At 35.7% G+C, this 12830-nt stretch overlaps 3 protein-coding genes across 5 annotated transcripts in view; 1 reads left to right on the top strand and 2 right to left on the bottom strand.

The window, feature by feature from the left end:
- Positions 1-6785, bottom strand: part of LOC126816836 (ectonucleoside triphosphate diphosphohydrolase 4) — a 33907-nt gene extending 27122 nt beyond the window's left edge. Inside the window, exons 1-2 of one of the 2 annotated variants that reach the window (XM_050543596.2) lie at positions 6610-6785; positions 5638-5672 (exon numbers count right to left, since the gene is read on the bottom strand). In XM_050543596.2, coding sequence (XP_050399553.1) covers positions 5638-5663 — 26 coding nt within the window. In that variant the 5' untranslated portion in view covers positions 5664-5672; positions 6610-6785. The remainder of the gene's footprint in view (positions 1-5637; positions 5673-6609) is intronic. The other variant, XM_050543595.2, reaches the window with a different exon arrangement.
- Positions 6786-6935: 150 nt separating this feature from the next.
- On the top strand, positions 6936-11528 carry LOC126816838 (vesicle transport protein SEC20). Its single transcript, XM_050543598.2, has 6 exons — positions 6936-7071; positions 7948-8040; positions 8685-8776; positions 9155-9256; positions 9909-10030; positions 11281-11528. Exons 1-6 carry the CDS (start codon positions 6991-6993, stop codon positions 11472-11474), a joined length of 684 nt encoding a protein of 227 aa, XP_050399555.1. The 5' UTR covers positions 6936-6990; the 3' UTR covers positions 11475-11528.
- Positions 11529-12193: 665 nt separating this feature from the next.
- Positions 12194-12830, bottom strand: part of LOC126816835 (histone-lysine N-methyltransferase NSD2) — a 38303-nt gene continuing 37666 nt past the window's right edge. Inside the window, exon 19 of one of the 2 annotated variants that reach the window (XM_056100029.1) lies at positions 12194-12820. In XM_056100029.1, coding sequence (XP_055956004.1) covers positions 12419-12820 — 402 coding nt within the window. In that variant the 3' untranslated portion in view covers positions 12194-12418. The remainder of the gene's footprint in view (positions 12821-12830) is intronic. The other variant, XM_056100028.1, reaches the window with a different exon arrangement.

The raw sequence follows: 12830 nt of genomic DNA, 5'->3' as shown, positions 1-12830 counted from the left end.
TCCTATATATTAACATCCCATATTTCTGTTGTCATACCCCCCTTGTCAGGGATGAAGGACGGAGGGCCTGACAAGGACAGCTGTCTAATCCTACGGATGATATGAAAAACCGACGTCCTTTGTATACATAAAATGCACGTAAAAGATCCCTTGGCAGTTGGAATTCGATATAAGAGTTGGCGATAGTGCCGCTGCCCGGGCAAAATTTCCCCCATAGCATACTGTATGACGTATGCCCGTCTTCATTAGCCCAGCATAGGAGCAGAACAGTAGGACGTTAAACCCTATTTCATTTCATTTCTGTTGTCATACCTGTGTTTAATGCATACACTTTAGACCACAAGGTCTGTCATCAAGATCAACTGAAATGAAATGGGGTTTAACGACCTACTGTTCTGCTCCGATTGGGCTATGAAGACGGGCATACGCCAGTGTGCTATAAGGGAAATTTTGCCCGGGCGGCAGCACTATGGCCTACTCTTATATCGAATTCAAACTGCCAAGGGATCTTTTATGTGCACGCCAATGTATACATGAGACCTCTGTTTATCATCCCATCCGAAAGACTAGACACCTGTCCTTGTCAGGCGACTCAGGCTCTCCCTCCGTGGTTTACATAACAAGGGTTAATATCGTCTAAACATCCTCATGGATTTTTTCGGGTCCTGCAGTTTCCTCCCACTGCTAGAGATCATTACAGGCAACCAAATTTTAAAAATAAAATAGAGTACATTTTAGTCCCGAAATGACCCAGCTTGTGTCGAGAGGATATTATACCCTTTCTCTCAGTTCTGTTTCATATAGTAGCTATGGTTACTGTTGAGAGGAATTACTGCACCCTCGCTTCTTTCTCTTGACCAATTCTGACCATGATAACTCTGTAACCATTTCATATATCATACTATACAATATTAACCCACCCCTACTTCTTTCTCTTGAGTAATTCTGACCATGACAACTCTGTAACTATTTCATGTAACACATTATAGTAGTCCTATATACTGACCTTGTATAACTGTTCTGGGTTTTCACCTGTTTTAGATAATAACCTCATACAGTACATGTACTTATATATTGACCCCTAATTTACAAACTATTGGTATACATGTGAATACAGGGGACAGTCGTAAGTATAATAACTTTACTTGTAACCTGACCGTAAAGAACTAGTATCTGAAATCTGGAAGGTTTTGAAATAATTATTAAAAATACTGCCATTAAAAACAAACATTGTACCAGAGAAAATGACATAATGACCAGAAATCCAATTGTCTTTAAAGTTGCAATTTCATATTTTTACGTTATATTTTTAAAATTTATTAAAATAAGGCCTTAAAATAGATGGTATCTATAAACAGTCCTACCTTGTTAAAGAATAATCCTATTAATCATATAATTCACTATTGCCAGTTGAGAAATTGGCACAAATATCCTTTTCCTCTTCAAATTCAAACGTTTGAAGATAGCTACTCCATGGTGAAGAAAAGAAACAAGGGAGGTAATTGGGAGGTAATTGTGTTATCATTTCCGGTGTAAATGAGTTTTAAGTGTGAGAATGACACCTATGATCGTATAATAGTGAGTTGACAACCTATTGAGCAAAAGACAGAAATAATTATGTTTTGACTTTCTTAGAAAATATGAAATTGTAACTTTAAGTAACACAGAGTCTAAGTTTGTTGTCATTAATAAATCAGATTTTTATCATACTAATTATTGAACAAATAATACCGTAATTTAGATATATTCAAAACGTTAAACGTTCAGTATTTGTAATATCATTTAGTGAAAAGAAAAATTATTTTCGTTACAATTAATTTAATAATTCTGTATTTTAGAAATGTAGCGGTTTGCGTAAGATTCAACAAGATCGTAGATGACTACAATAAAGTCTCTATATAGAATCTCAGTCAGTCTACTAGAGGAGGACCCCTCCCCCCCCCTCAATCACCTGTTTCAGTGAGACAGTCAGTCTACTAGAGGGAACCCCTCCCCCCCCCATCAATCACCTGTTTCAGTGAGACAGTCAGTCTACTAGATGGAACCCCTCCCCCCCCCCCACCAATCACCTGTTTCAGTGAGACGGTCAGTCGATATAACATTTAAAGCCCCCCCCCCCCAAAAAAAGTATCTGCAATAAGCAAATTTTAGTTGTTACATAATGCATCTTTAATGTTTGTATATCAATGTAAACAGAACTTGAATATTCTGTTTTGTGAAACTTAACAGAGAGTTTTTCAGTGCAATAAATAATGTGAGGTGTGTTTTTAATCAAATATTTGTCAAATTACTAGAAAATATCATAATAAAATATCACATCAGTGTCAAATATGACAATTCATATCTGACTATTCAATATACATGGAGAGGAAATGTGAATAGGAATATATCACATCAACAACAGAGGTGTCAAGAATCATTAAACATGCCTGACTAATCAATATAGTGAACTGACGAAATGTGATTCCTCAACATGGAGGAAATGTGAATAGCAATACAACAGGTGTCAGTATCACAAATCATGCCTGACTATTCAATATAGTTAACGGAGGAAATGTGATTAGCTATACTTTGAATTAATGAAATATCATACAATCATTGTGATATTAAATAACCAATACATGCTAGAGTTCCAGTATTTGATACAGTGACTGTATTAAGGTGATTTATAATACATGCTGAGTTCCAGTATCTAATACAGTGACTGTATTAAGGAAAGATGATTTATAATACTATAAATATCAACCCTACTCTATAATAACTAAACATCTGTTACATTCAATGGTTCAGTAATATATCAAATAATCTATATATAATCACCGAGCCATGACTTATCATATTCAAATAATATCATTATAAAAATATATAAAAAAAAATCAAATAGGATGTTTTTTTATAAAACTGATGATGGAGGTGGAATTATGCTGGCTGAAATCAGCCATTTTGTCTTTTTAGTCTAAAACTGGTGAAGATACCAAAATTTATTTTATGATCAGTAGTGGAATACTGCGTTTTATCAGTGAAATAAAAGTGTTATTCCACTGGCTAGTTGTTTTTACCTAAAATGATTGTAAAATCATAAAATAAATAGAACATTTGTCGTTTTGTCGTGAATAACATATTTTATTTCATCTCTAAGCAAGAAAACGTTTATATTTTCACTCATGCTACGCATTCGTGAAAGTATAAGTTTTCTTGCTTCTCGATGAAATAAAATATGTTATTCACTCTAAAACGATAAATATCCTCTATTTATTTTATGATCAGTAGTGGAATACTGCGTTTTACCTAAAATAATTGTAAAATCATAAAATAAATAGAACATTTGTCGTTTTGTCGTGAATAATATATTTTATTTCATCTCTAAGCAAGAAAACGTTTATATTTTCACTCATGCTACGCATTCGTGAAAATATAAGTTTTCTTGCTTCTCGATGAAATAAAATATGTTATTCACTCTAAAACGACAAATATCCTCTATGTAACCCCACTGTCACCTCTTCGCAAAAAAATAAATGGACATTTTCAGCCTCCATACACATCTACCTTTCTAGCAAATAAAAACGTAAAATAATCTTTTACAAATGAAGATCCCCGGGGAAGAACAATCTAAGTCACCTTTTTAAAGAACCCCAGTTAATGACGCCATCTGGTAGCAAATTGTATAAGCTTTCTGTGGAACAATCAATTTCAGGTAAAAACGATCGGAGTCACATCGAACCAAGGCCCTTCTAAAATGGCCTCCCGGACAAATACGTCCATCGTACCCTTTATTTGACCTTAATTTAGATTAAAAGTGGAAGTCAGTTGTTGTACTGGTAATTATGATTCGTATTAAACATCATTTTGAAGTTGTAATTAAACCCACTCATTGTTCTGTTCGCGTCAAGCATTCTCGTCCAAAAGTCTGTTTTGCCTTTTAGGCGAAAAGACAAAAACGTGACTTAGATCGTTCTTCCCCTGGACTCTTCAAATGTAAACCTTTAATTTTATCACTTCTAGTATTCCCAAAATAAAATACCGTAGCATTCTTTAACCAGACAATTATAACTTTAACATCACATGTGGGCACATGTAGGAATAAAATAGTGTACCATTCTTTAACCACATGATTATTTCATGACTTTAACATCACATGTAGACACATGTAGGAAGAAAATACCGTACCACATGATTATTTCATGACTTTAACATCACATGTGGGCACATGTAGGAAGAAAAACTGAGGTCCTGTGTACATATTTTGTTCCATCCGAACGACTAGACATTGTCCTTGCCTGGCCATCCGTCCTCCACCACTAGTCAAGTCAAGAGTTAAATCGTTAGGGATAAATTTAATTAAAAACTAGGATGAGAATCTAGGATATTAGGAATGAATTAAATCTGATCCATGTCTTTATTTCATTCATCAAGATTATAAAATTCTCCACTTAGATAGTTTCAATAAGTTGACGAGGAGATTATTACTTGAATAGCAAAACAATTAACGCCAAGAACCAATATTTAAAGAATTTAAACCTCTTTGATTAAAGTTCAAACTATAATACATGTAAAAGTAGGCCAAATGACTGGGTTGATCTGATCTGATTCTTTTACTATTAGTAATTGGGCAAGTTATCCAATCAAATTTTGTATAAAAAGATTAATAAAAATGCGGTTGATTATAAATGTTTTTAGTTTTATTTTTCGCCTACATGCCAGATGTAGCGATACAACCCCGACAGGTTTCACCCACCAACTATTGTCTCAATCATGATAAAGATAATGGGTTGTTTTCTGTCTAATCTTTCAGATTGTTATATAGTTCCTCTCCGCCTCGCTCCCCTTACATTACAGTTCCTTCACGCCTCCCTCCCCTTTATCTTATATATGAATATCCACTCAATGTGGTTTATTGTCTGCTTCCACAAACAGAAGTGGAATAACCCCTTGGGATTCTTATAATGTCCTGCTGTTCTGCTCCGAACAGGGCTAATGAAGACAGGCATAGCGCTATGTGGGAAATTTTGCCCGGACAGCGACACTACCGTCTACTCTTATATCAAATTCCAAATGTCAAGGGATCTTTTACGTGCAGATCAATGTGTACACGAGACCTCGGTTTTTCGTCCTATCCGAATTACTAGACAGAAGTCCTTGTCAGGCCCTCATTCCTGCATCACTGACAAGGGGGAACCATGCCAGAAAATCTGGATGAACTTTCTCGGCCAATGCAGGGATTAAACACTCGACCTCCAGACTAGCAGTCTTACCCACTTAGCCACCGTGACCCCCTCACTTAGATATGGATAGATCCTAATATGATGCATATTTAATTATCAGGAGGCCAACACTTATGGTTATTACTGCTCTATAAAATCTGTCAGATGTAAATTGTTTTACACTAACCAATAAATGTTGTTATGTGGATCAAGCATTAAATGGAGGAAGATGAAGCATGAACAATCACAAATCGTTAAATCTAGGCAAGTATATTTGACAATGAAGCTCCCCATGTTTAAAATCCCATGCAAATTAATACTGCACTATAACATTGATGCCCACAAGACAGCCATGCATGAATGTGATTAACAGTTACTGTGTGATACAAGTGTTACTACCTTTACCAGATCAAAAATAATAATAATAAATATCTACCTATGACTACTCATTGTGAAATGCATCCTTCATTGCTAGAACACAAAAACACATTTCTGTGAAATTATCATTGTAAATACCGATAAAATAGCTTTACTAAAACATCATTGAAACCAACGATAAAATGGCTTTACTAAATTATCATTGTAAATACTGATAAAATAGCTTTACTAAACTCTACAGAAGGTAAGCACATACGTTATTTCATGGAATCAATGTTTTCCAGCCTGAGTTCGATTTGATGATTAATATGGCAGGTGATCAATCTATGACACCTGATAGGTTTACTCTGATGGAGCCTTTTCGCATACTGCAATCAACTTTCAGAAGTTGGCTCATAACAGATTAGTTAATTTGCTGTTCTCTATCAAATCTCTGACAACAAAATAAACTAAAAAACAAGCATAAAGCCTGCTTTCCATGTACATGTTTTCGCACACTCTTTCGTCAGTTATGTGTATATTTGCATTAGAAGAACATGGAAAATGGTGTTCAGTCTCTAATTTGATTTAGTTTTAACTGTTGGTTAAATCGTCTACAATGTACAAGGCATTGGGTATGTCGTCCACAACTAATACTTGACTCGTAGGCCTACACAACTAATGGTTCAGTCGTCCAAAAAGAATTGTACTTAACTCGTACACAATTTAATTCATTAGTTATATACGACAAAACCAATGCCTTGTGGACGACTTAACCAACAGTTGTGGACGACTTAACCAACAGTTGTGGATGACTTACTAAGAAGACTTTAAGTGTATGGTATGCGAATGACTTTGCTTGTGGACGAGTTAACTGGTAGGCCTACCCCTTGTGTGTAAGTAAATGTGTTCAAATCATATAAATCTACCGTTTCTGAAAGTTTTATTTAAATGTTGTCGGTAACCGGTAATCCTTTTTCCTTCAGGGTTCTGTAGACCTATGACGATGTGTAGTCGGACTAAAAATGTCAAATAAGCAAATCATAATTACCTAGCCATAAAGACGGTTAATGGTTTCAAAATCAAAGTAAATCGTTTAAAACAGTCTGCCTTTTCAATAACCATCGGATATTCCTCCTTCATACATAATTTTGGTGGAATTAGATATAAACTCCAAGTTTGACAATTCGGCGACGTGGATTGGGAAAATACCGGAAATAAGGAACCTCCACGCCGTAAACCAGTCTTTGATTACGACATTAAGTAAAAAAGCCAAAATCAACCTGTTGTTGCAATTATGTGCAATAGAAATACACTGTATTCATGATAATAATTGTTTTGTGGGATATAGGGGTATGTTTGTACATCTATGAATTGTTATTTATCCAAAATATAATATATTTACAACAACTGTTTTGAGCAAATTTCCATTATGGCTGCTGAAGATATCCACGTCAGGCTTTGCCTTCAAGAAATAGTAAAATTAGACCTCGAGGGGAAAGCCTTGATTCAGGTATATGATAATTCTGGATCTTTGTTAATAATTCTTACAATATAGGTAAAAAGAAAATTGAAAGATGGCTCATTATGTAATGAACGACGTATTGAATTGCTGTGTTGACATTTTCTGCATGTAAGGGAGACAACTCTTTAGGTTTTTGTCTGGAATAAGACCTCGTATCTTCAATGGTGACAGGCATTGCGTGAGTAGAGCGAAGATGGTTGTTATCAAATTCAAAATTGTTTTTAATGTAAATTGTTTATACGATGTAAAATTGTTTTAAATGTAAATTGTTTATAATATGATATGATAATATGAGTATTGGATTGAGTTTGTTAAAGAAAACCAGGTTTGAGAAGTCATTTCATTGACTTCATACACATGTATGAGAATTTCAGTTCTACTTTTGTTTTACCAGAGTTATCTATTCTAAAAATATACATGTATCGGATGTTCATTGAACATGGCTTGGGTACTCCAAGTGGTTGACAACATTTGATGCTAAGTCTGATTTTCCTCTGTGACATCTGTGTTGTTAGATCAGTCAGACCAGGCAGAAATACATGTAACTGACTCTGTATACAATCGTTAACATGTCCATAATCTTGTTGTTTATTTATGATTACATTGTCACTTTGTAAAGTGCCCCTGAACATGTTATATAAAAGGGCGCACTATAAATATGCTGTAATAATATAAATAGGTCATGGATTTCAGGACTAACACATGTGATCACCAGAAAACAAAATATGAAAGAAAAAGATGAATTTCAAAATCTTTTCCTTCAAACTAGATTTGACTTGTTGCTCAAGTTAATCAACTGAACCTGTATTTATATTTACTAGTTCAATACTATATATTTGATTAGAATTATTTTAATTTGACTAGGATATCAGAGATGTTGCTAAAACAACCGAAGTTTTAGAAGATTTAAATCACGAAGCCAGAGAAAAGATAGATAAACTACGAAATAAAATTAATGTAAGTTAACATACTGGATTTATCCGGGAAGTCATCCTCTGTCCATTCTATAAGTAACATCCGGGAAGTCATCCTCTCTATCCTAGTGGTGTTGTTCCATTCTATAAGTAACATCCAGGAATGGATCCTCCCTATCATAGGTTTGTTGTTCCATTCTATAAGTAACATCTAGGAATGGATCCTCCCTATCATAGGTTTGTTGTTCCATTCTATAAGTAACATCCAGGAATGGATCCTCCCTTTCATAGGTTTGTTGTTCCATTCTATAAGTAACATCCGGGAAGTCATCCTCTCTATCCCAGTGGTGTTGTTCCATTCTATACCACTAACTCCATAGGTTTACATATTGGTGCACATGTAAAAGACCCAGTGACAGATGGAAATCTGGGGCGAGTAGGGGGTAATGCTGCTGTCCAGACAAAATGCTCCTAGCTCACGTTGTAATTAAAGTCGAAATGATTTGTAATTCAGATTGTGTACTGGTAAGTTTGAAAACATTTAATTGTTAGGTTACAAACTTTAAAACTACGGTTTTTAATTATAGCCTGTTGAAGTTGTACAAATGATTTTTAGGTTACTAATTTTAAAACTACGGTTTTTATTTATAACCTGTTGAAGTTGTACAAATGATTTTTTTTTATCAGGAATTGGATCAACTGGGACGTGAACAGGATAAAGACTCAGACAGGGAAGCCATATTGAAAAATGTTGAAACACACAAACAGAAGTTGTCAAGGTAACAGTAATTTCAACTGTCATGGTAACTCTACAGACTACATTTATTATCTGATCATTTTAAATTTATATAAAAATATGTTGTTTATGTTAGTGAGAGTAGTGAGACAAAGTAGCCTATTTATTTCAAAATTTTCTGTTTATTGCTTTTAGAGTTATGGCCCTTGTTTCACTTTGTAGAACCTTATGAACTCTCTAACAACAAAAGTTATCATCTGATATCAAATTGATATCAGTGTCTTGTAAATGCACCCATTATGTACAAAAGAATAAATATGTTACAGCCCTTGTCAATTGCTTGGACAACTTATAGCTGCGTGGGGTATATTTTGTTGCCTGGCAACCCTATTTTTAATAAACTTTTATTGAAATGTTTCAGTACCATAACAAGTTTACGTCAGTCGAATATAATGACCCAATTAGAGATTGATAAAAACCAACGTCAAGAATTACTCACATGTGAATCAGATGTAAGGAAAAGGTAAAACATTGTTCATTCGGACTCTCAAAATGTAACATTGTTGGTTAAAAAGGGGCTGTATGAACCCCTTTTATTTTAAACAACTACAAACATACTTACGTACTCTGAACCTGGGTATCACATCATCGCAATCATCTTAGAATTGTGCGTCATGTCAAAAAGCTTTCCGCATTATCCAACCTTTTACTATTTCATGAGAGCTTGACAGCTGTGCATGTGACATGGAGGTTTGGACAGTCTAAGGAGCGATAGTTAGGGTGGTCTAGGGTTTGGGACAGTCTAAGGAGCAATAGTTAGGGTGGTCTAGGGTTTTGGTCAGTCTAAGGAGTGATAGTTAGGGTGGTCTAGGGTTTTAACAGTCTAGGGAGCAATAGTTAGGGTGGTCTAGGGTTTGGGACAGTCTAAGAAGCAATAGTTAGGGTGGTCTAGGGTTTGGGACAGTCTAAGAAGCACTAGTTCAAATGGTTTAAGTGCTAAAGAGTTAATAAAATTTCAGTCAACATTTTTTGTCTTATGTCATCATCTGGATATATACGTGCTATGTATGTTATATATCTACATGTATTTGTAATCAGTGAATTAATCCTCTGTTCTGTTATACATCCAAAGGTATGTTGTAATATACCTACATATATATAATGTTCTGTTTTAGGTCTAAAGGTAATAAGGAAACTTTAGCAGCTAAAGCTGGGAATATAACCGAATCTCTGATGAACTTAAACCGGATGATGGCAAGTCAAGTCAATCAAAGTCAATTAACAAATACAACTCTATGTAAGTCAATCAGTTTCGTAAAGGAGTTTATCCCCTCCCTAGGACAACACAATCTATATAGATAGCAGCAATCTGGTGGCCAAATGGTTTAATGCATGCACTTTAGAACATAAGGTCTGTTATTGAGTCAACTGGCTTTGTGTCGATTCCCAGCTTGTACTAGCCTGGAGGTCGGATGTTCGATCCCTGCATTGGGCGAGAAAGTTCATCAATATTTTCTGGCATGGTGTCCCCTTGTCAGTGATGCAGGACGGAGGGCCTGACAAGGACAGCTGTCTAGTCGTTCGGATGGGACGAAAAACTGAGGTCCCGTGTACATATTGGCGTGCACATAAAAGATCCCTTGGCAGTTGGAATTCGATATAAGAGTAAGTGCCGCTGCCCGGGCAAATTTTCCCTCATAGCACACTGTATGGCGTATACTCGTCTTCATTAGCCCAGTATAGGAGCAGAACAGTAGGACGTTAAACCCCATTTCATTTCATTACATTTCCACCTTGTACTTGACAAGTAGCAGGGTCGCTTGTCCAACCTCGTGGGTTTTCTCTGAATACTCGGGATTCCTCCCACTGCTATGTTAGTCCTGAAGAGACATAGTTTATGTCGAGTGGAGGTTAAACCCTATTTCTCAATTTGAGTATATCTTTAGCATTGTAAAGATCAGACATGGTTAAGAAAGTACATATCAAGGTGTGGCATCCTTGTAGAGTTTCCTTGGATTCCTCAGATTCCTCCCACAGCTAAAAACCCTACAAACAAAGGCATTATTGAAATAAAAGTGAACCATGTGTTAGTCCTGAAATCACCTTGTTTGTGTTGATTGGACATTAATCCCCATTTTTCTCTCTCTCTCTTTCTACTTTCAGTGCAACTTTTTAGGTACAAAAAATACATAATTAAATCCAGAGTTCACGATTTTATTCAGTGCATTGTGGGGGTTGGATGGCCAGATGGTTAGCATAAGGCCTGTCATTGAGTCAGCTGGTGTGGTTTCAAATCCCCGGTTGTACGTGACAAGGAGTAGGGTCGCCTGTCCAACCTCGTGGGTTTTCTCTGGTCCTCCGGTTTCCTCCCACTGCTAAAGACCCCTATTTGCAAGCAAATTATTGAAATAAAACCATATGTTAGTCCCAAAATGACCAAGTTTGTGTCGAGTGGACGTTAAACCCCATTTCTCTCTCTCTCAGTGCATTGTAAAAGTTGGGTCAATTCAAGGTTAATTAGCTTTGTATCTTTCTTTTATATTTCAGTTTCTTCGTCTAAAACAGTTTCAGACACCCATGATGAATTTCAAGGAATGGGCGGCCATATTCAAACTTCACATCGGCTTCTTACCAAATATGGTCGTAGAGACTTGACAGACAAATTGTTGATATTTTTAGCGTTAGTTTTTTTCTTTGCGACTGTGTTATACATTGTTAAAAAGCGTGTCTGGCCATCGTGATGGTTTATTGTGTATATAAATTTATTATTTATTATAATATAAACTTGGGTTTTATCTGTGGTGACCTAATTGTAACATTTGTTGACTGGCTTCCAAGAATATGTGGTCTGCATCCGATTAGTCCGGTCTTTTGACACAGAAGCATCCCATGATTCCTTGAGACAACGTTTTTCTGCAACTTCCAGTTACAGCTTGACTATAGTGATAAGGACAAACAGTTTATCAGTTACTCCTCAGTTGGGGTTGTTTCTCTGCAACACCTGAGTAAACACCTGGGTATACTTTAATACAATAAAAAATATTGAATAAATATTGATTGGCCTAGACCCAGTGTATTCAACTGTACCCCCCACCCCCATCTGAACGACTATAGATACTCTCCTTGCTAAGCACCACTGACCAGGGGATATCACTCTGTCTTCCACCACTGATCAGGGGACATCACTCTGTCAAGCACCACTGATCAGGGGACATCACTCTGTCTTCCACCACTGATCAGGGGACATCACTCTGTCCTCCACCACTGATCAAGGGAAACCAAGTCGTAAAATCATGAGGTACTTTCTCAGCCGACATCAGGAGGAGTAACTCGGTAAAACTTTAAATATTGTTTATTTAGCAGAAAATACAACACACTGTACTAAATACTACAAATTAATATTTGATGTTACCATGACGACATTCATGTTTAAAATATGCCATAAAAATTTTATTTTTAACTCATTTACAAATAATAGGTATTTTACTAAAATATTAACATTATACAACATTTGAAAAAAAAACTTATCAAAATTTTTCAATAAAACACTTGTTTTTACACTGAAACTTATCTTAAGGTCTCATTGTTTATAATGGTCGTTTATTTATAAAACAATGGAGAATATTTTCTAATTTCTAATATTTTACATCTGTCCGAGGAATTAACCTTAAGACAACTAAAATGATCACAAAGTAATTGTAATTCCATATATAGTTGTTATTGGATAACTAGAATGATCACACATCATCAAATCTCCATCTTCATCACATCCAAAACAATCATCATTGTGCTCTTCCCTCTTCTTCTTGCCATCATCTTCATCACATCCAAAACAATCATCATTGTGCTCTTCCCACTTCTTCTTGCCATCATCTTCATCACATCCAAAACAATCATCATTGTGCTCTTCCCTCTTCTTCTTGTCACCATCTTCATCACATCCAAAACAATCATCATTGTGCTCTTCCCTCTTCTTCTTGTCACCATCTTTATGACATCCAAAACAATCATCATTGTGCTCTTCCTTCTTCTTCTTGCTATTATCTTTATCGTTTAGTTTCTTGGCGTTGGTCATGGCTGCTGCCGACTACAAGATA

The sequence above is a fragment of the Patella vulgata genome, chromosome 3, assembly GCF_932274485.2.
Source record: "Patella vulgata chromosome 3, xgPatVulg1.2, whole genome shotgun sequence".
Lineage (NCBI taxonomy): Eukaryota > Metazoa > Mollusca > Gastropoda > Patellidae > Patella > Patella vulgata.
The sequence above is the reverse complement of the archived record's forward strand: the minus strand, read 5'-3'. Positions and strand labels throughout refer to the sequence as shown.

Excerpts from the sequence above, each read along its gene's own strand:
- LOC126816838 (XM_050543598.2), top strand. The coding sequence starts at position 6,991 with ATGGCTGCTGAAGATATCCACGTCAGGCTTTGCCTTCAAGAAATAGTA. Across the intron at positions 7,072-7,947 it reads AGGGGAAAGCCTTGATTCAG|GATATCAGAGATGTTGCTAA; the intron begins GTATATGATAAT and ends TAATTTGACTAG. Across the intron at positions 9,257-9,908 it reads GAATCAGATGTAAGGAAAAG|GTCTAAAGGTAATAAGGAAA; the intron begins GTAAAACATTGT and ends GTTCTGTTTTAG.